This window comes from Sceloporus undulatus, chromosome 7 (genome assembly GCF_019175285.1).
Source record: "Sceloporus undulatus isolate JIND9_A2432 ecotype Alabama chromosome 7, SceUnd_v1.1, whole genome shotgun sequence".
Classification (NCBI taxonomy): Eukaryota; Metazoa; Chordata; class Lepidosauria; order Squamata; family Phrynosomatidae; genus Sceloporus; species Sceloporus undulatus.
This window is the reverse complement of record NC_056528.1, coordinates 25,283,587-25,311,532: the sequence shown is the minus strand read 5'-3', so window position 1 is coordinate 25,311,532 and position 27,946 is coordinate 25,283,587. Positions and strand designations below refer to the sequence as shown.

Below are 27,946 nucleotides of genomic sequence, written 5' to 3'. Positions count from 1 at the left end.
TGTTAAATACTGCTAATAATAATAATGATGAAATAATAATAATAATAATAATAATAATAATAATATAATAAGAGATAAGTAAATAGTCCTCACCTTTTCTCAAAGGAGCTCAAGTGACCAGAAATTTATATCCTATATCTATGGCTCTCCTCTCCCCCTTCCCTGTATTTATTCTCACAACACCCCTTTGTGGTAGGTCAGGGCAGGCTGAACAAACCCAAAATCAAGCCAGTCAGTTTCAAGGATCAGTGTCAAGTGTAAAATATCCTTCCTCAAGTTTAAAGATCAGCGTAACAGTGTACCACACCAGTTCTGTCACTTTGCTGTGAGTTTGCCGATTGTTCTTCAATGAAAGAACCACAACGTGAGTTTGTAAACAGTCTCTTTGTTATTAGTTTTACAAAAAATACACAATACAAAAAAACAACAACATATATTCCAAGACAGAATCAGAGACATTCCTCTTATTTCAAAGAAAACAAAGAAAGACTGGAAATAAAGAAAGGATGGAAACAACGCCGCAGAAGCAGCCTGCTGTGGGTGTTGGAACATCTAATTGGATCACAATCAAAATGGCTGATATAGGACAATCTGAAGGACACACCAAAAAATCTGGTCCAGGACACTATGTACAATGAGATGGTATTTACTATAGTACTTTGTGGATTGTGTTTTGAGAATCCTCCCTGCCTCCAGGCTGCTAAACATGAAAACCTACCATGATTTCCCCATATGGAAAAGACTAACATTTCAGGGCAAGAAGCACACTCCCTGACATGCTAGCTTACTTTAGTGGGCTGAGCTGTGTTATGCTTTCCTTTCTTTGCAAAAGAAACACATTGGGGAGCTGTAGTTTCTCCCTAGCTAGCAATTCTGAAAGGATTGCAAGGCATCTGAGGTATCATTAACCCAAACACTACTCTCCACCTTCAGCACTGCAGAAGATGCACAGGAGGATTCTCAAACACAATCCACAAAGTATCAGCCCTCCGTACAAAAGGAGATCTGAGCAGCAATTCTTATTTCCCACCAAATATCTGTACAAACCGCTCCTCTGCCGCAACTAAGATCGACCAAGAATGAAGTGTATTGGATTGTTGGGAGGGAAAAAGGAGGGAGATAGAGACACAAGAAAACCTCTGGCTAGTTTTCTCCGTTCCACCATATGCTTCTGAACCTGAAAGGTCTTTGTGAGAGGTCTTTTAAAGCATCTGGGGGAAAAGGAGACACTCCCAAGTCCAGCCTTGGGAGTGTGTACATGTAACAGTCTGAAAGGATGCACAGAAACTTTGTTCAAGGAGCCAGTGTTGCATGTCTGGGGCAGTTAATGTGTTCAGGTGTAAGATAGGTACTACCTGACCTCAGCTACCTGGTCTGACTTTTGGCCTTGCATCCCTGCCAGCTCAAGCCAAGCTTCAGAAGGGTGCCCTATTTGCTTGGCTTGGTGATGATGTGGCTGGAGAAGTCGAACAGACTCTTGTTGATCTTCCGGAGGGTTCTGACTTCCTCTTCGAGCTCCGTCACTTGGATCTTCAGCTGTTCTTGGTCGCCCATCAGGTTCTGTGAAGAATGGAGACTGGTTTATTATAATACAGCAGGGGTGGGCAGACTGAGGGCCACATTCATCCCCAGACCATATTTTCATGGACCCTGACTTGCCCCCACAGAAGTACCCCTATCGTTTTTTAAAAATCTACCATAAAGGCACCAGAGCCCATCTGATCTTGGAAACTAAACACGGTCAGCAATGGTTAGTCCTTGGATGGGCGACTGCCAAGGAATACCAGGCACTGTAGGCTCTGTTTCAGACGAAGGAAGTGGCAAAACCACCTCTGAGCCTTCCTTCTCTAAGAAAACCCTATCAAATTCATGGCTTCTCCATAAGCTGACAAGTGACTTGAAGGCACACACACGATGCTCAAGCTCTTTTTGTCTGAAAAATGCACCCCAAAAATTCCAAATGTGTGAAAACACTTCACCATAAATACGCCACTACCCTCAACTATCTGGTTTCTTCTGCAATTCTTCTCAAAATGGTGGCTGAATAGATTTACCTTGGGCTCCTCCTCTTGCTGGTTTTCAAAAGGTTTTGATGGTCCCCAGATGCTTTAAGATGTGACTATCTTACAACCGCAGTAGGCTGAACTAATGGGGACCTGTAGGATTTTGATATCCCCTGCCCAACCATTTCCCCATTATGTAAATGTACAGTGTGTGTGTATGAAGGGTGACACTCACCTTTTCTCTTGTGGAACACATCTGTGCATACAAGCATTCGGCTTTCTCCAAGTAATTCTCTCCAGAGCCCTGCGGAAGACAAAACAGAGGAATGCAAAAGCAGGGCTTGAGAAAGTTACACTCCCAAGTACGGCTCCTAGAATCTCTCAGCCACTGGCCAGGTTGACTAGAGGATTCTGGGTGTCCCAGTCCTAGTCTCCTAAGCTGTTTATAAAAATGCAATTATAAGCAAAGTACACAGTCTAAGTAGGAAAGACAAAAATGGTTTTAGGACACTTTTTGTTTTAAAAAATTGCTAGAGGAAACAGCAGCTGTAATAAATACCAATCCCTAAGCAAGTTTGGGGAACTCCTTCATTTCAAAATTGCAAAGATGGAAAGACCCAGCTCAAGAAAACGCACAGTTAAATCAGTCTCCCCAGCAGCGAAGTGCTTCTCCGGCATTGGGAACAAACGAGCCCCCGAGTATTTCTTGACAAAAGTGCAACGGAGAAGCTAACTGATAATCTCCTTAGAGGAATCCAGCCAATTTGACAGCCTCTGACTGCTGGCTTCAGAATCCAGGAGAGGAAAGCACCGAACGGGGAAGATAACAGGCACAAATGGGTTTTTCAAGAAGGCAATCTGTGGAGAGGAACGATAAGATCAGGAAGACCGGACAAGGCAGACAACGCACTGAACAGATCCTTGCCACTCAAACCCGCTGGTCTGTTAAGACGCCAATGGCTCACAACCTACCCTCTTATGGAAACACAGATGAAATGCGTCACTTTTATTATGATTATGGTTATTTTACACTCCATATCATGGGATAAGAGTTTTACAGGCCAAAGTCTGGCTAAATCAATGGCTTTCTCCACTTTAATTTTTTCCCCTGTTTTTTTGGACTACAACTCTCATAATCCTCCAACAAGATTGCTGGAGGTATAGTTTGCAAAATTAATTTCCCTAAACTCTGGAACTTCAAAGCCTTTGGTGGACTGCACTAAGTACTACTGTATTATTATTATTATTATTATTATTATTATTATTATTATTATTATTTTGTTATTAGCTGCCAATATGGCTGTTATCAGCTGCTGCATGGCAGTCAAAAGCAGAATATCAGTCTGCAAAGGATCTTGTAGTACCTTTGAGACTAGCTTCCCTTAGTCTACAGTTTGGTGCAGTTTGTCCATCTTTTCCCCAACTGTCTTTCCAGGGTGACTGGAAACTCAATTCAGCCACCATCATCCCAAGGCTATTCTTTCAACCAGTAATTCGACTGTACCTCTCACCACCGTGTGACGAGGCTGCAGACATGGAAGCACTTATTTCTTCCTCTCCAGACATGGGCAGTGAGTATGGTCACCTGGTGATGCTGTTTAGATGCTGCCGAGTCCGCTTCAACTTAACAAGACGCCTCCAAAATCATCAATAGCTCTGCTCAGGTCTTGCAAGCTCAGCCATGGCTTCCTTCGTTGAGTCAATCCACCTCCACTTTTCCTACTGCCTTCCATTTTCCCCAACATTATTGTCTTTTGTCATGTGTTCATTCCATGAATGAAGGAGTAGGCCATGTCTAGGAAAACTTATACTATCAGTTGTTTTGGTCAGTTAGTCTCAAAGGTGCTACAAGATCCCTTTGCATACTGATATTCCAGATTAACATGGTTATGACTTGTAATGAATCAACTATTATTATTATTGTTGTTGTTGTTGTTGTTGTTGTTGTGGTATGTCCAAAGTACAATAACCTCCCTTTAATCATTCTGCCTTCAGACTCAATTTGCTCTCAGACCCATACATTTGTCTTTCTGGCGGTCCATGGAATCCACAGAACTCTCCTCCAGCATGACATTTCAAATTAATTACATTTTTCTGCCGATTGTCAGCTTTCTTCTCTATCCAACTTCCGCATCTGTCTGTAGAGACCAAACATGCCATGGCCTGGACGTTGGCATTCGGTGATGTATCTTTACACTTGGAGATCTCATCGAGTTCCTTTAGAGAACTGCCGCTTCCAAATCTTAATCCTTCTCTGATTTCTTGATTGCAGTCCCCATTTTGATGGACGATTGAGCAAAGGCACAGAAAATCTTTTAGCCATTTTGACGCGGGGGAAAGGGAGGGGAGATAAGCCCCCCGTTTGCTGAGGGACTGCAGCAGGTATGAGGAGATAGAAGTCCAGAAGGCTGGCTGGAGAGAGAAGAAAGAGTGGGGCCATTGCCTGGAAGGTCACCTTTGGAGACAAACACAAAAGATCTGGACCAGATACTTCACGCTCCCCCAAAACGTGCCGCGATATGGCTTTCTCTCTGCCCCCTCTTTGCTCAGCATGGGGTGAGGAACCTCCATCTTCTGCAGAGGCTCATCAGGAACTCCAGTCACGGCGGCCCCAAGATGCTGTTCTAATTTCGGAGCAGACAGGCCGCCGATAACAGGAGATAGGAGAGATCTTTATCCCCATCGGGGTGGATGTTTGCAATCTGCAGCGCCTTTTGTTCCCCCCACCCCACCCCCTTTTCTTCCCCATTGATTGTTATTCCTGTGTTTCCCCAACACAGAAGACATCGTGTCATTGTGCTTCTCTCCCACGAGGGAAAGGCAGAAACAGGCAAAGAACGGGACTGCAATCCCAACGTTACACAGCGGGTAGGCTGTGCCGCGCTCTCTGTGAAGGTTGCATGAATTTGGCTCCGCTTCCCCCGGACAACTGTTTATCAGCTTCAACTTCGTTTCCATCCTGGGTTTGGTTTGGAAATGGCCTGGGGCTGATCACAGAAACTCTTAAGAAGAAAAGTAAAGACCCTCCCTGGGAAAAACAACAACAACAGCTACAACCACAACCACAACTGTTGAAGCATAGGAGGTCCCATCAGTCCTCCAGGAGACTTTGGAGGCACCCCTCCATCACAACGGTTCCCACCAAAAGCAAAACAATCACAAAAATATTATTGATTTATCCCTAAATGTACTCTAGGGGAAATAATGGAAATGCCTTCCAAGACCCCTAGATATCGTCTTGCTTTTTGTGGAGGTGTGTGCAAACGCGCACGCACACACACACACACACACACACGGAGCCGCAGACACAATTCAGGTGGATGCATGTGGCCTTCGCTCTCCCTTGTAATAGACCACCTAGTCTCCAGATTCAGATTAGTTTTGTCTACGGTACAACATCCATTATGAAACGCTACAGGAATATGATATACGTGCTGAAGTAAATCAATTGCAAACACAGTTCCTACTAAAGTGAAGGGAGGGGGGAATCACAAGAAAGGCAGGAAAGAAAAACAGAAGACCCAAAAGTTAATATGGATAATTTAGGGAGCATCTGCATTGCAGAAATAATGCAGTTTGACTCGACTTTAATTGCTGGAGCCCCATCCTATGGAATCCTAGGACTTGGAGTTTTACAAGAACTTTAGCCTTTTCTGCCAAAGAGTGCTTCACCAAACTACAAACCCTAGGATTCTGCAGGATGGAGCCATGGCAGTTAAACTGATATCAAACTGCATTATTTCTACAATATCAATGCACCCTACCTGTCCTCCTACTGCCTTCCTCTTTATCAAGTATTACTTCCTTCTCCAATAAATCTTGCCATCTCATGTTGTACTTTGTACAACAGCCTCAGTTTAGTCATTTTCTAGTGAGAGTTCAGGTGTGATTTGCTCTTGGGTCCATTCATTTGTCTTTTTTAGCAGTCCTTGGTATCTGTCAGCCTCTCCTCCAGCACCACATTTCAAACAAATTGATTCTCTTCATGTCAGCTTTCTCCATTGTAAGGAAAAGAGAGAGGCTTTATACAGTACTGGCAACCTTTGAGCCTAACTTTTTCATGGAATTCAATCATACTTTTTCTCTTTACTGCATTCCACCAACGGATTTCAAATGCATGAAAGCTCATGCTAAAATAAATCAATTAGTGTAAAAGATGCCACTAGATTCCTCCTCCCGTGGTCCCCCCGCTTTATTATACTGAAACAGACAAGCTATTGCCTTTTTGAAAACTGTCTCCACAAGGTGACTCGCATCACATGTTGCGTATCAGATATAAAACACAATTTCATTAAGTAAACACCATAAGTAGATAGTGACACAAAAAAAGTCATGGTTATGCCAGAGACCAGGTTAAAAACGGCACACGCCATAAAACAAAAATACTAAACCAGCTCACGCAATTCCTTAATTTTAAAATGGCAGGGATTTAAAAGATATAAAAGCAGAGTAAATAAGTCTCTAAAACCTGTTTAAATATTTACAGAGCATGATCCGTGCACTTTACAGAGAAGGAGGAGACACAGATCTCTGCCTCAAGGGTCTTGGAGTCCAAAAACAGATGCAGGGAAGAGAACAGAGGAAAGGAAGGGAAATGCAGGCAGGGAGAAACGGAGAAAGAATAGATAATTATCTGTTCAGTTGCTCACACCTGGGACTTAGTTACATAGAAGGGTTTTGGGGCAAAGCCAGACAACTGCCTGGAAGAGATCTGCCAGGTTATCAGTCTCAAGTTGTGATAAAAAGATCCCGCAATGCTGCTTGACACTGTAGCCATGACTGCAACTGAGCCTGAAGCACATGTGCCAGTTTTATGAGCCTCCATCAATTCCAACCCCAAACTGTCCTTTTTGAAACCAAAGCAACGACAACAACTGTAACTCAAGATTGCCAGTGTCAGGCCTAGGATACAAGGAACATTAAACAACAGGACCCTTTTTGGACTGTTCAGCAAGGGTAGGTTTTAAAAAGTTAACCTGTCATTTGCTAGAAGCAGCTGTCCAATATTTAGTATCAATACCCTGCACAGAGGGCGAACATAAATACCCTGAAAGCACCAGATCCTGTCTGGTTTTGGAAGCTAGGGCACATGTCTCCAAATTTTGGGAATGCCCTTTCACGAAACAAGGCTTCAGCAGGAACTGTGCTCAGTGTCAGAAAAGAGGAGGTGAATGGGCTGGGGGCATTTGGAAAATCAATCTCTGTAATTCCAGATGTGATACCTGACATGTTCCTTAGGTGGGCTTCTTGGTCTGTCCCAAAATAGAAGAAATGTCAGTTGCTGGGGAATGTAAAGCCTCCCTTAGTAATCCATCAAAGACTGGCAGAGCCATCAGTCTCATGGGGAAGGGGATGACAGGTAGGAGAGACAACATATCGAAGCGCCCTTTGAGGGGGAAGATGGTGGAAATCCCAGGCAACCAGTCTGTGAATTGAACTTGCCTGAAAAAAACTTTTTCCTTTGTCTTTTTTCCATCATGTGCCTCTTCCTTCCCTGCTTTCCCTCCCAGCCAAGGACGAAGGACATCCACTGAACTGCTGCTGAGAAATAAATGCATTTCTGGTGAGGGAAGTCAGCAGGTTTGCATGGGGGCAGAGAACCAGAAAAGAAAAGGAGCCATGCCATGAAGGGTGGAAACGGAAAAGCAGCCAGTTAATTCAACTCAGTCCAACTTAACTAACTCAGCAAGGGAAGAAAACAAAAGGAGACAGAAGCTTGCCCTTCCCAGTTGGCTTGGGCAAAAGCAAATTGCTGCATCCTCCCTGTTCTTCCTAATGCGTACATTTTGTCATCTTGGCCAAACTCTTACCTACACCTGTCCCCGTTTTCATCTGTGAAATGTTGGAAGGTATGCAAAGAAATATAACCTGCACATGCCAATCTTTTCCTTCCCCTTCCCAGAGGGCCCACTGTACCAGAACGGTCAAGCTCTGCCCATTTTGAAAATCTGCATCACCCCACCAGGGACCAGCCATCTGCTGATGTGTCTTCCTTGCTTCGTAAGGCAGGATAAATATTTCGGAGGCTCAGTGCACCATTCTAGCAGAGCATCTCTTTCCCAGCAGAGCACCACCTCCATACCTTCTGATGCAACCCCAAGCACAGCGTCAGCCCATCGTTGGTGGGGTTTTCAGAGGTCTCCATTCCATGGAGGTGACGGCTGAACTTCGGCAGGGGGATGCTGGGTTTGCTGTCCGGGTTGAGCATGTTAGCGGGGGCCAGGGTGAGGAAAGCATTAGTGATCGGACCTGAAGAGACAAAAATAAAGGATTTGGGTTATCGGGGACAGACTTCCATGGTCAATGAGAACATACAGAGTGACTGTCTACATGGGCAAATTCCTCTGGCTTCTGCTTACACAAGGAATTGTAGCAAAACAAGAAAAGTCTAGGGGGAAAATAGCATTACTCAAAGAGATAGCTCAGTTTTATTAAGTGCAGTATTCAAAGAATAATACGTCAGAAATACAGTATTATCCAACTTTCAGGCAAGCAAAAATCATATAAAGGCTGTATGCTAGGCCTGAAGGTGAAAGCGATAAAGAATACAAAATGTCTTGTAAAAATTACAAGGATTTCCAATATATGCAAGGCTAAAAACTATACATCCCAACCAATGAACAATATATATAGAAATATCAGGCAATCAGAGTGTAAGTAAGGCTTTAAGCTCTTCCAAAAGAACATATGGAAGGGATAACAATGGAAGCCAACAACAAATATATATATATATACACACACACACACACACACACACACACACACACACACATATATAAATAAAAATAGAACCAAACCATGCATCTTCTTCAGTGGTAAAAGTTAGCTGTTATAACTGCATAGAGATCTACATCTATTTGTGTGGACACATCCAATGTAAGTGGTTAATTAGCCAATATGGATGTCCCACAAAGTTGATAGCCTTAGGAACTGAGACGCTTCCTCCAGAGGGTAAGGGCAGCAGTTCCTTCCCTGGCTTTCTTTCCAAGTGGAGAAATCAGGAACTGAACCTGGGAACCTCTCAGAGAAAAGCAGAGGCTCGACTTCTGCTTATGGTCCTTCCAAGTACACTTCTACTAACAATCATCATCATCATCATCCATATGCTGCTTTTTCCAAGCTCTGAGCAGTGGCTTCTTGGTGGCACCTCTGCACCTCGCAACCACCAACCTGCCTCAGGTTGATATTCATCACAATCTTCATTCATTATCTCCAAACGAAGCCAAGCATTTTTTTTTAATTTCAACACCACTCTTCTGGCATTTTTAATGGATTTTCAAAACGGTCGATGCCTTCAGACTGCGCTGTCTCAGAATTTATGCGTCAGTCTCTTTGTTTTTTAGTGATCATTGCAATTTTGCTTAATTGCACTTTATAACTTCCCAGTGTGGAAGATTGGGATATTAAATGTTAAGGCGTCTGCTAACGAAGCAAGCGGGGATGATGACTGCTCAGATAATTTAGGATTTTACGGCTCTGCAATGGAGTTTTGAGGTTGTGACCTGCATGGAGACAGAGCATAACCAATAACACCAGCAACTAATGAGGCTGCAGCTTTGCCTGAGTAGATGTTCCCCTTGAGTTGGCCAGAACTCAAAACGTGGGGTACCTGTGTGGTTCCCCTGCAGTCACCTGTGCAACTTCAATTTGCCGGAAAGGTGAGGCGCCCAGCCTTGAAGCAACATACCTCAAGCCAGCCTGGGAGGAGCTGTGTGTTATACCTCCCCTGGGCACCCAGAGGTGCCGCAGCTTTCTGGCCTCAGCTATCCATCACCGGGCCATGGCTCTCGCAGCTGTCTCCCACTAACAATCCATCACATGCACCCGCGCCACAGAGTTAATGAGCGCTTTAATTACCGCATTTAACCACTCAGGCGGCTGGCTGCCGCCAGTTGCAAATCCAACCTTAAATCACCTCTGAGGGTCTCAGCACATACACAGAATACATACTTTCTCTCTCTCAAACACACATACACACACACTTGTATCCATCAGGCAACCAAACAAGATTTGGAGAAGGTATGAACAACTCTAACAGAACAATAGCATTTAGCATTTACATTTCTATACTTCTTGCTAGTGAACTTAGCATTCTCTAAGAGGTTTATAATCTGTGACCCAATTGCCACCAACAAGCTTGGTAGTGTACTCACTTTACCAACCTACGAAAGGATGGAAGGCTGAGTCAACCTTGGAGTCCCTGGTATCAAACTCACAATGTTGCGGCTGCAGGACCAGGGAAAGTTCAGCAAACTACCATCTCCATCAAAAAACTGCTCTGTGCAACCCACTGATTGTCATTTTAATGCTACCTTTCTGTATCTTTTAACGGTCAGAGATAGCATTCAGAGACATAGCCATGTTAGTCTATAACAGTGGTTCCCAAACTTTGGTTCTGCAGATATTTTGGACTTCAGCTCCCAGAAACCCCAGCCAGCATGGACAATAGTTAGGAATTCTGGGAGGTCCAAACCATCTGGAGGACCAAGGTTTGGGAACCACTGGTTTAGAATATCTGTATGCAAAGGGATCTTGGAGCACCTTGGAGGCTAAATGAGCAAAAGACATAGTATAAGCTTTCCTAGAGTTGGGCCCGCTTCCCCAAATGCATGGAGTAAACTGCTGCCCAGGTTTAACTGTCAGGTACTGCAACCTTGGGTAGGTCACATGCTCTCAGCCTCATGGTATGGCAATGGCAAACCTCCTCTGAACAAATCTTGCCAAGAAAACCCCAGGATAGGTTAGCCTTAGGGTCGCCATAAGTCGGAAACAACTTGAAGGTACATAACAAACAAAAATTTGGGTTAATTTGTAAGATGCCTTAAACCATGGTTTGGGGTTAAAAGGTGGATTATTTATAACACGAACCTGGTCTGTACCACAGGGGCACTGCCCTCACTAGGGCCATTGTGCTGTTGTGCCAGCCAAACTAGCAGAGTGTTACTCAGCATCTGGCTTTTTCCAGCATTCGTCCTCCCTGCCGGCTGACTGAGAGCCAGGCAGACCCAAACTCCCCTCCCTGCCTTCAGTTCAAACAAAATGATGAGGGATGCCACTCCAAAATTCGTTGGTCATTGCTTGCTTGCAGCTGTCTGTAGTTCGAGTTCCAATCTAATTGTCCTTGGCCTCTGCATGCAGAAATGCACACCTCTCTCTCCAGTAAAAGGGAGATCTCTGGCTAAGCTTGGTGCTCTTTGAAAACGATGCTCCACCTTCTCTGTAAGTATGAAGCCACAGCTATCCCTGCTCCCAGGAGCAAAACCCAAAAGAATACTTTGGAAACAACATTGGAGAACAGATGGGAATGGACCTCCCACAACCAGGTTTTAAGGACACTGTCAGACCAATGGCCTGACTTGCTCAAATCTTGTCCACACTGGAAGTCAAGCTTTTCAAGATGGGGTGTCACCCCATTTTCCTCCCACAAACGACCCTGGCTTTTGTAAAAATGCAATTTGGGGCCTAAAGACCATGTGTCCCTCTGTTTGTGTATGAGTGTGTATGTAAGGAGGGGAATATTTAAATGGAGAAATGCATCCTTAGGTGATCACTTTTGAGGCTAAATTTATTTATTTTTTAGCAGGTCACTTCCCTTTTTTTTGGGGGGGGGGAGTCTCTCCTTGGCCTAAAAGTTGGGCCACAATGTGATGGAAATACACCCCACACCCCTTAAAGGGCATCTGGAGACATTTGCAAACATGGTGGGAATGGTCTCTTCACCCCTTAGAGGGCACAAGGACATTTGGACCCTTGGGAGCCCAAATATGGCCCTGGACACCACATGCATGGAAGGGGGTTGGACTGGGTGACCCTTGGGGTATCTTCCAACTCTATGATCCTATGAGGCCTACTATTTTGCCTCCCTCTGTTTTAGTATTTACCAGGCATGATGAGATGAAAGCAGAGCAGCAACTCATCTAGAGGGGCAGCAGACACAAGTCCCAGTGTTATATTTCTGTGGTGCACCCCATGGCTGAATGCAGAATTTGTTCCCAGGGGGCTCGCCTTTGTTTTCCCCTGAGGCTGAGAGAGTGTGACTGTGCAATCAGAGGGCAACCAGAGCGACTCAGTCCCACAGGGGAGCCTTCAGCTGTTGAATTTAGTCCCCTTCCCGCAGCAACCACTTCCAGTGTGGGGATGACGAGCCCGAGAAGTACCTTGGCAGCCACCAAATGCTTAAAACTGGCCACTGCTTGTTAAAAATACGAAGGATAGGTTGTTTTAGGAGCAGCGGCCGCCGGCGCCTTATTAAATTACACGACTTCGAACCTCGTTATTAGGGCTGTCTAGCGGCCGCTACACGCATAGGATTTACTGGCTTCTGCCCTGCAGAGAACAAGCCACCGGGTGTCAGAGCGGAGGCTACGGAAGGCCAGCGGTGCCAGGGAGCGTGGAAGATAGGCAGCCGAGTGGCTGTTCTAAAGCCAAGTGGAGGGGGAAGGATAGGGAAATACTGAAAAAAAAAAAGGGGGGGGGGGAAATGTACAAGGATGTCGGGAGGAAAAAAGAGACATCGGCTGCCCAGTGCCAGCTTCTTATCGGGTGTTCTGCTCTGTTGAGATAAAGGATGTTAATGCTTCCCCCGGGGACAGTGACAATAGCGGTTGGTTGCCAGAGCTCACAAGCATGGATGGATTTTTCTTGAACAGGACGGAGGGGGTGGAAAGTAATTAGATATCTGAAGGCGGGTTAAAATTGGAGAGTGAGGAGAAGATGGTTATAAAACTCAGAAAGAGTGGATATTTCTCCCAGTTAACAAGAAATGAACCCCAGAGGGAAGGAACTGTTTCATAGGCTGAGAAGGAAGGGGCCAAATTTCAGCCCAAAGGGAATTCTAGAGCTAAAATGGAGGTTCCCACTGGGGTGAAAAGGACCATGGATACAGAGAGGTGTCAGGTATGCCAAGTCAGGTTGTTGTAACTGGAACAAGGAGGTGGAAGAGCAGGGGAATATAGCAAAGAGATCTGCCCAAGCTAAAGGCTCACCCCTCAAAATGTGATCTATACTGTAACTGCTCTGGAAAGGCTGGAAGGAGAAAACCCACAATCCATTCCCAATGGGAAAGGGAGCAAGAAAGGATAATGGGTACAAAATTAAAAGAGGTCAATCATGGAAGGTGGAAAGGGAGTAAAATCATGCAGTACAAAGTTTGGGATCTTGCAGCCCTCCAGATGTTGTGGCCATTCCCAGCCCTCTGCACACTGGTATGCTGGCTATGGGCTGCTGGGATATGCCATCCAGCAATACCTGGAGTATACTCCAAGTCATACTCTCTTCGCCTTCCTCTGAGGCTGAGAGAGTATGACTTGCCCAAGGTCACCCAGTGGGTTTCTATAGCTAAGCAGGGAATTGAACCCTGGTCTCCCAGAGCCCTCAGACTACTCCTGGCTCCTTACTAATTATATAGATGCCTATATTTTTAATATATATGAGTCATTCAGCTTGACTTTTCCTTATAGCCTCTAAGCATGGAGTTTTCTTCTTTTAGAGGAAGGATGGGATGGCAGCTGACTTTGAACTAGCCAAAGAACCCTTCTTGCACTTAACTTTTCCCTACAATGCCTTACGGGCCAAAATGTGTAGGGCAGAGCACCCCAAGCGCAAATCGGGCACAATGAAAAATTGATAGTATCGACTCACGTCCTGGCATTTAAGATCCAGTCATGCACGTTTTATGCCCTCTTAGCTAACGGAACGTTTTCGGGCCTCTTTTTAAAAACAGCGAGAGCTAAGAGAATTTGTAAATCATGTTGCTGTTGGTAATGAAGCGGAAACAACACTGCACTTGGACATGAAGCTCATTAAAGTGAAGATGATGTACAGAAAGATTATGAGACTCAAGGAAACAGCGTCTCTGATTATAACTGTTTGCTGCTTCCCACCCCTGAAATGTCTCCTTTAGTGCTGAAATGCAGAAAATTTGCGTATGAATTGCCAACAACTCCTCAGAGCTGTACAAGGAAACCTGTCAGTGTGTGCCTGGGCATTACTACTTTAATAGAAAATTGAGTACCAGAGGCAGAAAGAACACTGAAAGAATTCCAATACAGGTTGAGTCTCCCTTATCTGGAATTCGAAAACTGTTCACATGGTAGGCTGAAATAGTGACACTTTTGCTTCCTGATGGTTCAGTGTATACAAACTCTGTTTCACAGGCAAAATCATTGATAAAAATTGTGTACAAAATTACCTCCAGGCTATGTGTATCAGGTGTATAGGAAACATAAATGAATTTCATGTTTAGACTTGGGAAAAGCAGAGAAGCTCAAGATTTCCCGCTGTTAGGTGTTTCTGCACCAAGTGCAGCCATTTGTATGCACATGATGGGAGGCTCTTCAGTCTCCAGACATCAGGTCTACCTTTTTCCCTCGGCAGCAATTTCCTGTTTGAACTAAAATGATTCAGCACTACCTCCAGACTGACAAGTACAGAAGCCTTCTAATCTAGTCTGACTCAGAGATGATCAGACTCTGCTTAGGATCCTCAAAGATCTAACGGGCACAATGCCAAAGTATCGGTTTTGACCTATAAAGCCCTGATAACAGCTTAGGTTTGCGCTACCAGACAGATTTCTCCCCAGATGAGGTCCAGAGATCCTCAGGAGGCCTTTCTTTCAATCCACCTGCACACTCACCTTTGTAATTGACCGTGCGCAGGCACTGTTTGCTTTGGATATCCCACAGCCGAACGGTTTCGTCGTGAGAGCCGGAAAGTAAAAGGCTTCCGTCGGTGGAGATGGAGAGGCACGTCACCTGGTTCCTGTTTGGGACGGCAGTTGGGGGATAGAGGAAAAGGCCTTCATTAGAGGGTGCAAAGCAGAGGTGGGAATCCTCCGGCCCTCTGGATGTGGCTGGATTCCAACTCCCACCAGCCCTCAACACTGGCTACATTGGATAGGGATGCTGGGAGCTGCAGTCTGACAGCATTCAGAAAGCAGCATAATTTCCTCACAGCGGGATTCCAACGCCATCTGAATGAGTGGAGGGAGGTCTAATTATAACACTGCTGCTGGTTTTACTACATCTGCTTGGTTATTTTGTTGAGCCAGGGACCTGTGCATGTTGCCCAAGGCTAGGGAGTAATTTTAGTTACGTCAGCATTTATGTCTTCAGGAGTGAGGATCATCTGTTGCTTCTTTGTGCCAGAATTCAGAGCATCTACTAATTCAGTGCTTCTTTAGGTATCTAATGGAGGAGACTAGCAAGGTTCACCCTACCCCACAACCGAGACAGGGATTGACACTGTGTTTGTGCCCACTGACTACATCTGTTTCTTTCTTTCCTGGAGACTTGGCACAGGTTATCACTCAATACCTCACAGACTGGCACCAGTCCACAGAGCCAAATTTTAGTAGCCCTGTGTTGATTCATTCACTACCCATTTTCACATGAGATCTGAACTGTAGCCCTCACAGCCAAAACATCTGGAAGTTCTTCAACTGTGTGTGTCTTTTCCCACTATCCCCTTCTACTTATACGAATCCATGCCTGCCAGTCCAAAAAAAGGATAGGTTTCTGTCCCTCAGATAGGAGGACATCCTTTATAAAAGGGGGCACCTGGCAACCCTAGATGGCACTCACCTATGCCCTTTGAAGATCTTCCCATTCTCTTGGTCTGACTGGAAGCCTCTCTCCCTTTGAACAGGCTGCAAGGAGGCACAGGAAACAGGTTACAAGCCATGTTTGAAGGCACCATACTTGGGTTGGAGTGTTGGATTAGGATTCTGGGAGACTAGGGTGCAAATCCCCATTCAGCCATGGAGACCTACTGGGTGACCATGGGCAACTCACACTCTCTCAGCCCCAAATTAAAGCTATTCTGAAGCACTCTTACACAGAAAACTTCATGTTTGCGTTATAGTTGCCATAAATCAGAAATAACTTGAGACCTGAGATCTGTTTTCAAGCAGTCATATAGACAGAGAAGCACTCCTTCAAGTATGGAGGTCCCAAGCTATTAAGGGCTTCAAACATCAATACCAGCACCTTGAAATCAGACCAGAAGTAAACAGGGCACCAAGATTTCTCTCTGATAATCTCTGTCCTCACCACCAGCTTGATATATTGGCTAAATGCTGCCGAGGCTTGGACCTACCCAAGAACAAAGGTCGACCTGGAAGATGGAGCCGTCCATTCCCCCACAGAACATATGATACTCAGCCAAATCAAGGGTCACTGACATGATGCTCACATCAAAGACGACAGAAAGGAGGAGATCGCCAGAAGAGATCTCCCACAGCTAAGGAAAGAGGAGAGCAAGGATTAGCCAAGACTTTATAGACAAGCCCCACAAAGCAAAAGACAAAATTAGCTACCAGGTATGACCACTTTGGAACATCCCTCGATACATGGCACAGACAGACAGAAACGCAATGTGGCAGAAGGTTGGCTTTTATACGAATAATTAACACTCTCTTTTTAAAATAGCATCATTTGAAGATCCCTTGGATGCTATAAAAAGGAGTAAGGCTGGATGGACAGAAGGAGATGAGTAACTAGAAAGCTGCCTTCCCCTTCCCCCCATATGCGATGGCCTAGAAAAACAATTTAATAGCTTTTAAATTGGTTTTCGTTCTATGGAGAGTTTAATCATATTTTAACTTTTTTATGTTTTTAGGGACCTGAGACTTTATTTGTATCTCATTTTTGTAAGCCACCTTGATTCCCAGAGTTGGGAAAAGGTGAGGCAGATATGTTAAGTAAGCAAATAAATAACACAACTCTCATTAACCTTGGTCAGAAGTCTGGAAAATGAACTTTATGGACCATACTTCCTTTCTCAAACATATGGCAGGGATTCTGAGAGTTGTGGTCTACAGAGAATACACAATAATCTTGCTGAAACAGCTTTAATGGTGTTGGTCTGCTTCTGGACACAGTTCAAAGGGTAGGTTATGACCTATAAAGCCTTTTAGGTTCAGGTACACTTCATCTAAAGCAGTGCATTCTCCTGTATGAGCCTGCCCATGTTTTGATATCTTCTGGGGAGACCTTTCTCTTTAGTCCTTCATCCTCACTGGAACATCTGGCACTCTTCATATGAAGCCCTATTACTCCTGGGACAAGCTATAACCACTGGATCAGTGTCAACTTAAACAAGGCCAGTTCACAGACTTCTTTTGAATGTTACCTGGGCTCACTGTTACCTTCGCAGTTTGGTCTAGTGAGGCTGTGGCGACTCGTGCCATGGGTCCGCCAATGCCACAGTAGAGGTCCGTAATGGGAAGGCTGTGTTGCGACCACACGTGGCGAGGGTCTGGGTTTTGGACATGGTCAGTCTGGAGCACGCTGAGAAAGAAACAGGTTCGAATCTTTGCTTAGTCACAAAAATGCCCGGGTGTCACTGGAAAAGTCCTGCACTCTCAGTCTCTCAGGAAAACAAAAGCATATCTCCTCTGAAGATATTTTGGCAAGAAAACCCTAGGAGAGGGTTGTCATACAACAGAACTGACACAACAGCAACAAATGATACATAGCTTTTATTAATCTCTGCATATTATATTTGAGGAACTTCGTTGTTGTTTTTTCGGGCGGGGCTCCCCCCCCCCCCCCCTTTACAGATAGAAAGGGAAAATTCTGAGACATCTTTGATCCACGGAGGGAGAAAAGGCCCAGGCACATCTTGGAGAGTATAGTGGATGCTTGTGCCACACAACTATATCTGTCCAACAAGAGGTTCAGAGCTGCTCAGGCAGATTGAATAGGAGGGGGCTGTTTGCTGGCAAGGGAAGATGCGGGGAGCCATAATTCTTCCTCCTGCATGTCATCAATATAATTTATTTAAATTAAGGGCTTTTGAGGTAGGGAGAGGAGGCTGCTGTGTGTTTCTGCACAAGTCGCTGCTCTCGTCTTGTCTCCTTCCAATCAGAACCCATTGGAAGGGCAGGTAATTTTTTACTTAGTGTCTTTGTGATTGATGCCATTACCTTCTGGTGCACAGAAGAAATGGCTCACTGCGACTGCTTTAGAATTGCCTCTAAGCAAGCAGGCAGGGATGTTTCTCTCCAAACAGAGCTTTCACCACCCTGTTTCTAATGACTATCACCAACTTATTTCTAATGGCATTTACTGGTTACATTTACACTCCGCTTCTACTCCATTGAGACTCCACGTGGCTTTCCCTGTGTCTAGCTTTGTCTTCACAACAATCCAGTGAGGAAGATGGAAGAGAGAAACTGGCCCAAGGTCACCTAGTTTCATGGCTCAGTGGGGACCAGGCCATGGTTCTCCTAATTTATAAAATCATAGAGCTGGAAAAGAAACCGAGGGCCATCCAATCCAACTTCAAGCCTTTGTTGGAAAACCAAAGCCCTATTCAAGCCTTTGTTGGAAAACCAAAGAAGGACACTACACCATACTGCAAGCATAATCCACTCCAAACAACTCTTACTGTCGGGAAGGTCTTTCTAATGTTTAGGTAGGGTCTTTTTTCCTGCAGCTTGAATTCGCTGCTCTGTGCCCTAGTCTCTGAATCAGCAGAAAACAAACTTGCTCCGTCCTCATTATGGCATGCCTTGAAATATTTAACAATGGTTATCCTGTCACCCCTTTACCTTCTCTATTGGAGGTTAAACATACCTAGCTCCCTAAGCTGCTCCTCCTAGGGCTTGGTGGTATTAGCTATGTGTTTAAAAGAAATACAAAAGTTTAAAATGATAAATAAATCAAGAAGCCCACAGTCAGGGAACAAACAGTATTTTCCTATCGTTGCTCTTCAGCACAACTCAGGGGCATGCTACTTCTAAACCTGGAGATTGCATGCTACCATCAAAATGAGCGGTCAATATGGCCACCATTTGGTTGCTTATTGCAGTCAGGAGGAGCCTTCAGAAGTTACTTTTCAAGAACGCAGTTTGCAGGATTTCCACTCTCCTCCCTAGCTAGTATGATTATTCTGGCTAGAAGACAATGGGACTTCTAGTCCAAAAATGTAATACCCCCAAATTCTGATTTTTGAAGTCGCCTTTGCAAAAAGAGCAAAGGAGCCGAGAGTGAGTGCCTGTCATCCTACATTCTGGCTTATTAAAAACACAAGCTGCCAGGAAAGTGCTGGCGTCCAGCATGCTCCAAGGGGATGGCTTTCCAGCACTGTGTTCCCTCGAGCATCTATCAAAATGCTGCTCTAGAGAACAGAACATCCCTGGCGGAAACTTCTGGAACAGAGGAGCCTCTTGTTCCTGGAGAAGGAAGCTTGTCTCTTCAGCCCTATCACCACTGCCGCTTCTCCTGGTGTAGTGGGAAAAGAGAGCAGCCAAGGAAGTCATGAGTGTTTTGGGAGATATTCAGCTTTCTCTGTCAGAGCACTCTAGTGCCACTACAAATCCCAAGAATCCACAGCACTGAGTCATGGGGGTTAAAGTGGTGTCAAACCATATTACAATCAGCTCTTCTTATACATGGATTTTTTATACATGGATTCAAATATCCACAGTTTGAAAATGTTCAAGTATAAATTTCAAATATCAAACCTTGATTTCCCTTTTTTTTTTATAAGGGACACCATTTTGCTATGCCATTATATTTAATGGGATTTGAGCATTTTGTTATCCATGGGGGATCTTGGAACTAAACCCCAGTGTATAACAAGGGTCCAGTGTATTCCTGAAGCACAGATGTATCAACAGAGGGAGAGGAGATGTATAGAAGTGGACCCAACTTGTACCTGTAAAGGTTCCAGACTATCACAAGACTGTCCTTAGCCCCCGAGAGAAAATGGCTGCTGTCGTCTGTGAAGGCCAAGCAAGAGAGGTCTTGATAGTGTCGGTTCAGAATTGCAAGCAGGTTTCCATTAGATACCTGTAGATAGGGAAGAGTTTTTGGTGGTGGTGGTGGGGGGATGAATGAGAGAAATAAAGAGAAGAGATCAGGCACTCCAGAGGCCCAGGAACTTTCCTTGCCATTAGAATCAAAATGAATAAAAATATTCCAAAGGATTCATGCAAAGACAAATTCCGCCGGCCAAGTGTAATAAAAACCCTCAAATGGAAACAACTAAAATGTCGAAGACATGGAGTTGAATCTAAACTAACTCAGGTTCCATTGGGTTGAGGAGGCCCTAGAGCAACCTGGCTGAGAAGTCCAAATCCCACCCCTTAAACGTCCAGTCTCAGAAATCTATAGCATGGAACCATGGCTGTTACAGTTGAATCACAGTGCGATAATTCTGTAGTGTGAACGGCTGCTGCTGTTGTGTGCCTTCAAGTCGCTTCCAACTTATGGAGATCCTAAGGCTTATCATGAAGTTTTCTTGACAATATTTGTTCAGATTGAACTTGACTTTGCCTTTGTCTTGAGGCTGAGAGAGTGCGACTTGCCCAAGGTCAGGCGACTTGTTTGTCTAGGAACCAGAGCTTGGGAAATTACTTTTATTGCAATGGCTGAAATACAGGATGCCCTCTCCTCAAAGGAGCAGTTGGCCATTATCGTTTCCTTTTAAAAATTCAGCTTTTTTCAAAAGTAACTAAAATAGTTACTTGGGAGTTACTGTTACTTCAAGGACTGTAGCAATTTTGAGTTAAGCTGGATTTTATAGAAACGTACAGTACTGACACCAGCTCGCTGCACATTTACTTTCAGGTGAATTGAGGAAAGTGTCCTCGTTCAGAAATTTTAATCAAATAAATGTATTTTATGTTCTCAAGGATATGATGATTCACATGGTGGTGATGAAATGCCTCGTGCTACCATTTTACAACAGTACATTTGTTATTGCCAATTAATGTACCTCTGCCATTTATGAAGGTGTCGGAGAACAGAAAAATAGAAGAGTTGAAGGTCTGACATGTCCTGGTTGCTTTCACAAGCCAATGGATAGCTCTAGTGTAACTAAAAGTCTCCAAAATCAAAGTTAAACAAAGGATTTGGGAGGTATCCCTTCAGAATGATGCGGCATGGATCTTGAGCTACTCAGCAGCTGGAAATTAAGAGTAAAAATTTGTCTGTGCCAATTACCTTTAAGCCCTAAATACTGCAGAGTCTTCAGTTTTACTGGTTTTAATGTTCTACCCATCAGGCTTCTTGGAGGGGAAATGCTCATGCCAAGACCTCTGCCCTTCTCAGTCAGGCATGGGTGAAAGAATTAAACATGTACTACTCTATTCACTCTACTACAAGGACACCTGCTATGTGTGTGTGTATATATAGCCTTCAAGCCGCCTGTTGATTTATGGCGTCCCCATGCAAGTCAGAGTGCTGTCTTAGGCAAAGAATCCTTGGTATCCAAAGTCGTCTGTTCCATTGTTGAACAGCTTTTACCCTCTTGCAGTTCTTCCTAATGTTGTGACAGAATCTTCTTTCTTGTCATTTGTATCCATTGGTTCAGGACCTATCCACAAGGACATCCAGGGACTGCGTCCCGGGGTGCCTATGGCCCAGGTTCCACAGCCTCCCATTGCTGATTTAAAACAATGGCTCACAACTTCACAGACAAGGCACAAAGGGGGAGGGGGGAACGCAGAAGGGAAAGTGGAGTAAGTAAATCCAGGATGATCATAGCCAGAGCAGAAGACATTTCTGAGACTGGACAGAGGATGGAGTCCATGGTTATGATTGTGGATATTGCATATTCCCACACTGAGGGGTCTTTCCAATTCTAAATGTCTGTGCATCCAAAGAACAGATGGCTCAAGTCAGCATAACCCCAGATGTGGGCCTACTGTCTCTCCCCAAGTGCAGCCAGGTGGAAAGTCTGTTGATGGAAGAAGCTTTGGGAGGACAGGTACCCCAACAGCAGTTGGGTCTCTCCAGGCAGATGTACACTTCAGCTTTCCTTCAAAGGTAGCTAGGTGGAATAGCTGCTGGCAGAGGCTGGTATGGGAAGGAGGTATCTTCTCCCAGTGCAGCCAAGTGGAAAGGCTGCTGATACAGGAAGAAGTTGAAGGAGATTGGTTTGGTAGAAGAGCCACATGGAGTCTGGACCCAACCTGGACAAAAGACCAAGGCCCGGCTGTCTCATGGCTGCTGATGCCGGCACTTCTGAGGATGGCAAAAGAACTGACATATTCTGAGTCAAGCTTATGACACTAACGCTTCTTTGTCAGAGGCTTTGTTAATTGAGATTTGCCTGTATTTGAAATCAAAAGGAGTTACAATCTCTCCTTCCCTCATGCGTGCTTTATCAGTTCTCCAAGGAAATAAACGTGCCAGCGTTTGGAATTAAATGCATGCGGTACTCCTTAACCCTGGGTGAAAGGTTGCCGAAAGTACAGACCAGGCTGGCATGTACAACTTCAAAATAAAAGAGAAGGCATCAGCAGTTCTGGGAGGCTCTGCTTCTGGATTATTCATCCTTCTCCCTGACCCTGCTCCCCTCCTCTGCTTCTCTGTGCAGGAAAAAAAAGGAGGCAGAAAAGAACCCTTGGAGAGCAGGCTGTGAAGCTGATAGAAAAAGAACTCATAGCTAAGTGGAGCATGACTCTGAAGAATATAATTTCGGACGAAGACACAGTTGGAGGTGAGTGGGAAGGGAAGGACGATGCCTTACAGCTGGACAGATGATCTATCCCCCAAGACCAATAGTTGTAAAGAAATATCTCATGTCTCTTTCCCTCTGATCCTTCTAAATTGGAGACAGCAGACCCTGCATGCAGGACCTCCTAAATGCAAGATTTACTAGGCTTAGGGGTGAACAGATTGCAAGTGAACTTGGGAGCTAATGCTAAAGTCCACTGTAGTCTGAACATGGGCAAAGAGCCCTTTTCTTTTGTCTTGAACAAGGACAATTACAACCTTGAATTTCACCGCAGCAAGAAGATGCTGTGAATATTTTGTTCTTTTCGCCTATCGATTTGAAAAGCCAGCTTATGAGGACAGCCCCTGCTGACAAGTTACAGCTTAGTTGTCTGAGCTGGATGCCTTGTTTTTTAATCTTCTTTCCTGTCCGCCCCTTTCTGCTGCTCTCTCCAGTTTTGCACCTCTCCAATAGGATCATGAGAGTTTTCAAAGGGGAATTTGGAAGGCAAAGGGGGAACAGCTAGTGTGTAGGAGATATAAGCCTCCACCTCCTCCTTGTCCTTCTGCAAGACACCTAACAAAAAAAGCCCTTCAAATGCCAGGTACACAGGAATTAGGATAAAGATATCCAATTTAGGAAAGACACACACAGCTCTGAGAATCCAAGCCCCCCCCCGTACCTCCCTCACTAACAAAATGAAATTAGTTTCTGTGAATTGAGATGAAGGAAGAGCCTGCCCTCTTGTGGTGAGGTCTCCAAATGTTTCGGATATCACCTCATACCAGCCAAATTGAGAGAGAGAAAAGGCAAACCTCGCTGCCCTGTTTTCTGTTGTCTTACCTCCCAGAGGTAGATGCTATCGGCAATCCCCGCCAAGATGTAAAGACCATTGGGAGCCGCTGTCAGGCAGGACACCAGGCCAGGGCATATGATCTTCTGTTGGAGCTGGTCCTAGGGAGGCAGGAGAAAAACAAGTAGATGTATTAGGATGCACTCAACCTCCTAAGTGTTTCAAGATCACAGAAACGCACCTGGTAGATATTTGAAACTTAGGGTGATGAGCTTCCCTGGGGATTGGGAACAGCAGGTAGAACACATGCTCCTGCAGGCAAAAGATGCCATGCTCAATCTCTGACACTTCCAATCAGAAATGTGGGGTGGTGTGATGCTGTTTTCCAAGGAAAATCTTACAAACCCTATCTATGTATCCATCAATTTCTTCTTCCCTGTAGCTATCTGGACCGTTGTACTATAATCAATCATGTTAAATTGACTAAACACAGAATTAGAGATGTAAAGAGATCTTGTAGCACTTTTGAGACTAACTGAAAGAAAGAAGTTGGCAGCATGATCATTTGTAGACTGAAGTCTACGATGCATCTGAGGAAGCAGACTGAAAGCTGAAAGCTCATGCTGCCAACTTCTTTCTTTCAGTTAGTCTTAAAGGTGCTACAAGATTTCTCTACATCTCTGATTCTACAGACTAACACAGCTAAATCTTTGAATAAACACAGAATTGTTGTTGTTGTATGCTATCAAGTCATTTCTCATTTATGGAGACCCTAAGGTGAACCTATGGAGTTTTCTTGCAAAGATTTGTTCAGAGCCGATTTACCTTGGCCTTCCTTTGTAGGTGAGATAGTGTGACTTACGCAACATCGCCCAGTGGTTTGCAAGGCTGTGTGCAGTGCATGGTGTTGACATTTATGTTGAACTAGGACTCTAGGAGATCAGGGTTCGAATCCCCACTTGGCCATGGAAACCCACTGGGTGATCTTGGTCAAGTCACAGCCTCTAAGCCACAGAGGAAGGCAATGGCAAACCTCCTCTAAATAAATAATCCTGCACATGATACCACATGTAACTTGTCAGCAGGGGCTGTCCTCACAAGCTGGCTTTTCAGATCAATAGGGGAAAAGAACAAAAAACTCACAGCTGCCATTTCTTGTTGCGGTGAAAGTCATGGTTGTAAACCACATGATACGCCATAGGGGTCTCTATAAGTTGGCAAAGGACTTCAAGACACACAACCACAACAGGATCTACCTACCTGTTTAAAATAAAAAGCATATTTTCTACCTACCTGTTTAAAATAAAAGGCCATTGGGATCAGTGTGTGTTTTTCGACTCATTGCCCCTTCCACTTGAAGCATCAGAAACTTCACAGCTTATACCCACACTATAATAGGAGAGGAACTTTTCTTAAATAGGCCAAGCCTTTAGCTATTAGCATTTCATCTCAGAAAGGAGGCTGCTTTTGCTGTGCCCCCATCCCACAAATTTTAATAAGAATAAAAAAATAAGGATTTTCCATACTGGGGAAATCCTTAGAAATGTATTCAAAGTACATCCGAGGGAGAGAAAGTAGGAGTTTAAGGAGATTATAACAGGAGAAAGGGAGAGAAAGGCGCACTTTAAAGTAGTGAACTATATTCCAGGGGGAAAAGCCAAAAGAGGATCTAGAGCCCCCTGGGGAAGATGAACAACACACAGGCTGCCTGGCTGCTTCAAAGGCTTGATGTTTTAAAAATCTCTTTCAGTGGAAGAAAATAGAAGCAAATAAGTCAGCTGCAAACTCCAAACCCAAACCATGGGTGGAAAAATTATCCTATCTTTATATAGGGCTCCTTCTTTAAAATCCATAAGGCTCTGCTGTACTAAAGTCCTTTTCCAAAGAAGCTTCGTCCAAGCTACACTTCTGTCCTTTGCTTTTCCATCTGTAATATTATGGGGATATAATGATCCCATGCAGACAGGGCAAAATAAAACTGCTTTTGGGTCACTTTGGAGGTATGCTGTTTAAATGATGCATGCCTCCGAAGAGGCCGGAAGCCACACCAAAGCCATGCTCCAGTCCTAAGGACTAGAGCGCAGCTTTGGCGCAGCTTCTGGCCTCTTAAGATGTGTGTGTCATTTAAACAGCATACCTCTAAAGTGACCCAAAGCAGCTTTATTTTGGCCTGTCTGTATGGGCCCAATAATATGGTTCAAAATAAAGAAGGTGATCTATGGAAGTCTTCTTCTGTGGCGATGTTCCCAGAAAAGAGAATGTGTTCCTAGTGTGGAATTTAAACGAATGGTTTTTTAAAAATATTGTAACAGTTTAATGCCATTTTTATTGTCATTAAAGGCTTTTAATTGTATATATTTTAGACTGTAAGCTGCTTTGGGAGCAAAGCAAAGATAGAAATAAATACAACAGCAACAACAATAATATTAAGGGAAAGTCTCATGGAGAGGAATACACTAAGATCGAAAACACCCTGCAGAAATAACCCAGTTTGAGGCTTTAATTGCCCTTGGGAACTGTAGTTTTGTGAGACTCAGCCTCCTCTGCCAGAGAGCTCTGGTCCCACAATAACTACAATTCCCAAGATTCCCTAGCACTGATCCGGGGCAGTCAAAGCAGTCTCAAAATGGATTATTCTGCAGTGTGTTACATGGAGTGGTGCCCAAAACGGCATTATTTTCAAACTTAAAAACCTTAAAAGTGGTGTCAACAACTGCATTATTCTACAATAGATGCACCTTCGGGTCCAAAACACCTGCAGAAGAATCCATTTTAATTGCCCTGGCTCAGTGCTAGGGAATCCTGGGAACTAGTTTTGTGAGACATTCAGCCTCCTCTGCCAGAGCTCTGGTCCACAATAAAACAATTCCCAGATTCCCTGCACTGATCCAGGGCAGTCAAAGCGGTCTCAATTAGATTATTTTGCAGTGTGTTTAGACCTAGTTTATTCCTCTCCATGACTTAGTATTGTTGTTGTGTTGTTGTGTATTATTTCTATCCCACTTTTCTCCCAAGTCTAGGACCCAAAGCAGACTTAAGGACCAAGAGACTTAAGGGTGCTTTTGAGCTGTAAAATAACAGGGTTTTTTTTTAACACCCACTTTTAATGCGGCAGCTCCTCTAGGAATCCTGGGAGTTGTAGTCTGACAATAATAATAATAATAATAATAATTTTTATTTCTACCCACCTTTCCATAGGGGATTATTTTATTTTATATCACAGGGATAATAAAATTCATACAACATAAAAAAAATTCATTTCCTCCTTCCTTACACAAAAACATTTAAAAAATCCAACATAACACTAATAAAATATAATTTAGATCAATTATTTCTACAATGCAGATCGGGATTTCCCCAAACTTTAGTCTTCCAGGTGTATTGGACTACAACTCCCAGAAGCCCCCAGCCAGCTTGGTTAAAAGTCAGGATTTCTGGGAGCTGGAGTCCAAAACATCTGGAGGGCCAAAGTTTGGGGAATCTTACTCTGGATCCCTATTGCAGAAGTTGATTCTATTGCAGGATCATTTCTGCATTAGGTTTATAGGTTTATAGCAGCTTTAGAGCAGCTGAGGCCGCGCATGCGCACAACTCTACCATTCCTGAGCGCGCGCATGCGCATTCCGCTCAGCTCTGAGTCCGCGCATGCGCGTTTCCCCATACCTTCCTCTGGAGCTCCCAGGCTCCCACAAAAGCCTTCCCGAGCTGGGCCCCGAGGAGATGCTCTCCGCCGAGAAGAGCCAGGCCCCGAGCGGCACAGCAGCCCCCGCGGTAGCCGGCCACCGACGCCCCGGAGCCGACTTCCCACACCGAGCAGCACCCGCCGCCTCCGGCTCCCGGCGAAACCTCGGCCGCCGAGACAACCGCCACTTCCACAGGGCCGCTGGCCGCCGCCATTTTGTCCCGTCTCGCGCCGAAATGCGCATGCGCGGACTTCAATTTTCTTCCACAGAAAGAGCCGCGTCAGGGGAGACCATAGAGTGAAAAACTCCTAGAAGGCACTTCCGGTTTCGCTTTCCTTTATGATAAGGGAACCAAAGTGATGGAGGTTTCCTTGCCACGTGTTTTGGGCCTCTGTAGTGCTGTGTTTTTATTGGATAGTTGCCTTCATTTTGCACTGGGCTTTTTTTAATGGGGATAACTTGTTTTATAATTATGCCAAGGGCTCTTGTAGCAGCTTTTTGGTAACTGTATTGCATAGTTTTATATTTAATATGTTTTCCCCCTTCAGGGAGGTCTGCCTTTGCCATCCTATGAGGCTGAGAGAGTGTGACTTGCCCACAGTCACTCAGTAGGTTTCCAGGGCCAAGCAGGGATTCGAACCCAGGTCTCCCAGTGACCCACTCCAACGCTCAAAACCAGTATGCCATGCTGGCTTTTATTACAGTTATTAATTATTTAATACACTCATCCCTCCATATTTGCGTCTTTGATATCTGCGGATTTGATTATTCATGGATTTCATTAATATGTCCTCTCTAGGAATATCTAGGTCCTCCAGTGCAACTCTATGGTCAACTTTAAAAGTTTCACCGAAAGCCTAGGCTTTTGTAGCTCCTCCAGCGCCGTTCTATGGTCTGTGTCTGTCGTATGTTGACCACAGAGTTGCGCTGAAGGACCCCTAGAGATTCCTAGAGAGGCGTCAAGTAAAAACGTGTTTTGTTACAGTTTTTCCACATTCACAGGGGTTGTGTGCCCCTAA

General features: G+C 44.6%; 1 protein-coding gene across 2 annotated transcripts; it reads right to left on the bottom strand.

The window, feature by feature from the left end:
- Positions 1-374: 374 nt before the first annotated feature.
- On the bottom strand, positions 375-27,178 carry WDR18 (WD repeat domain 18). 2 transcript variants are annotated; one of them, XM_042479737.1, is made up of 10 exons: positions 26,908-27,178; positions 23,295-23,405; positions 19,665-19,798; positions 17,149-17,290; positions 16,098-16,241; positions 15,584-15,648; positions 14,638-14,762; positions 8,086-8,252; positions 2,239-2,307; positions 375-1,560 (listed from the first exon to the last, which is right to left on the bottom strand). In XM_042479737.1, exons 1-10 carry the CDS (start codon positions 27,139-27,141, stop codon positions 1,429-1,431), a joined length of 1,323 nt encoding a protein of 440 aa, XP_042335671.1. In that variant the 5' UTR covers positions 27,142-27,178; the 3' UTR covers positions 375-1,428. The 2 variants fall into 2 exon arrangements, with proteins under 2 accessions (XP_042335671.1, XP_042335672.1); XM_042479738.1 differs by lacking the exons at positions 375-1,560; positions 2,239-2,307 and adding an exon at positions 5,675-7,541.
- Between the last annotated feature and the right edge of the window lie 768 nt (positions 27,179-27,946).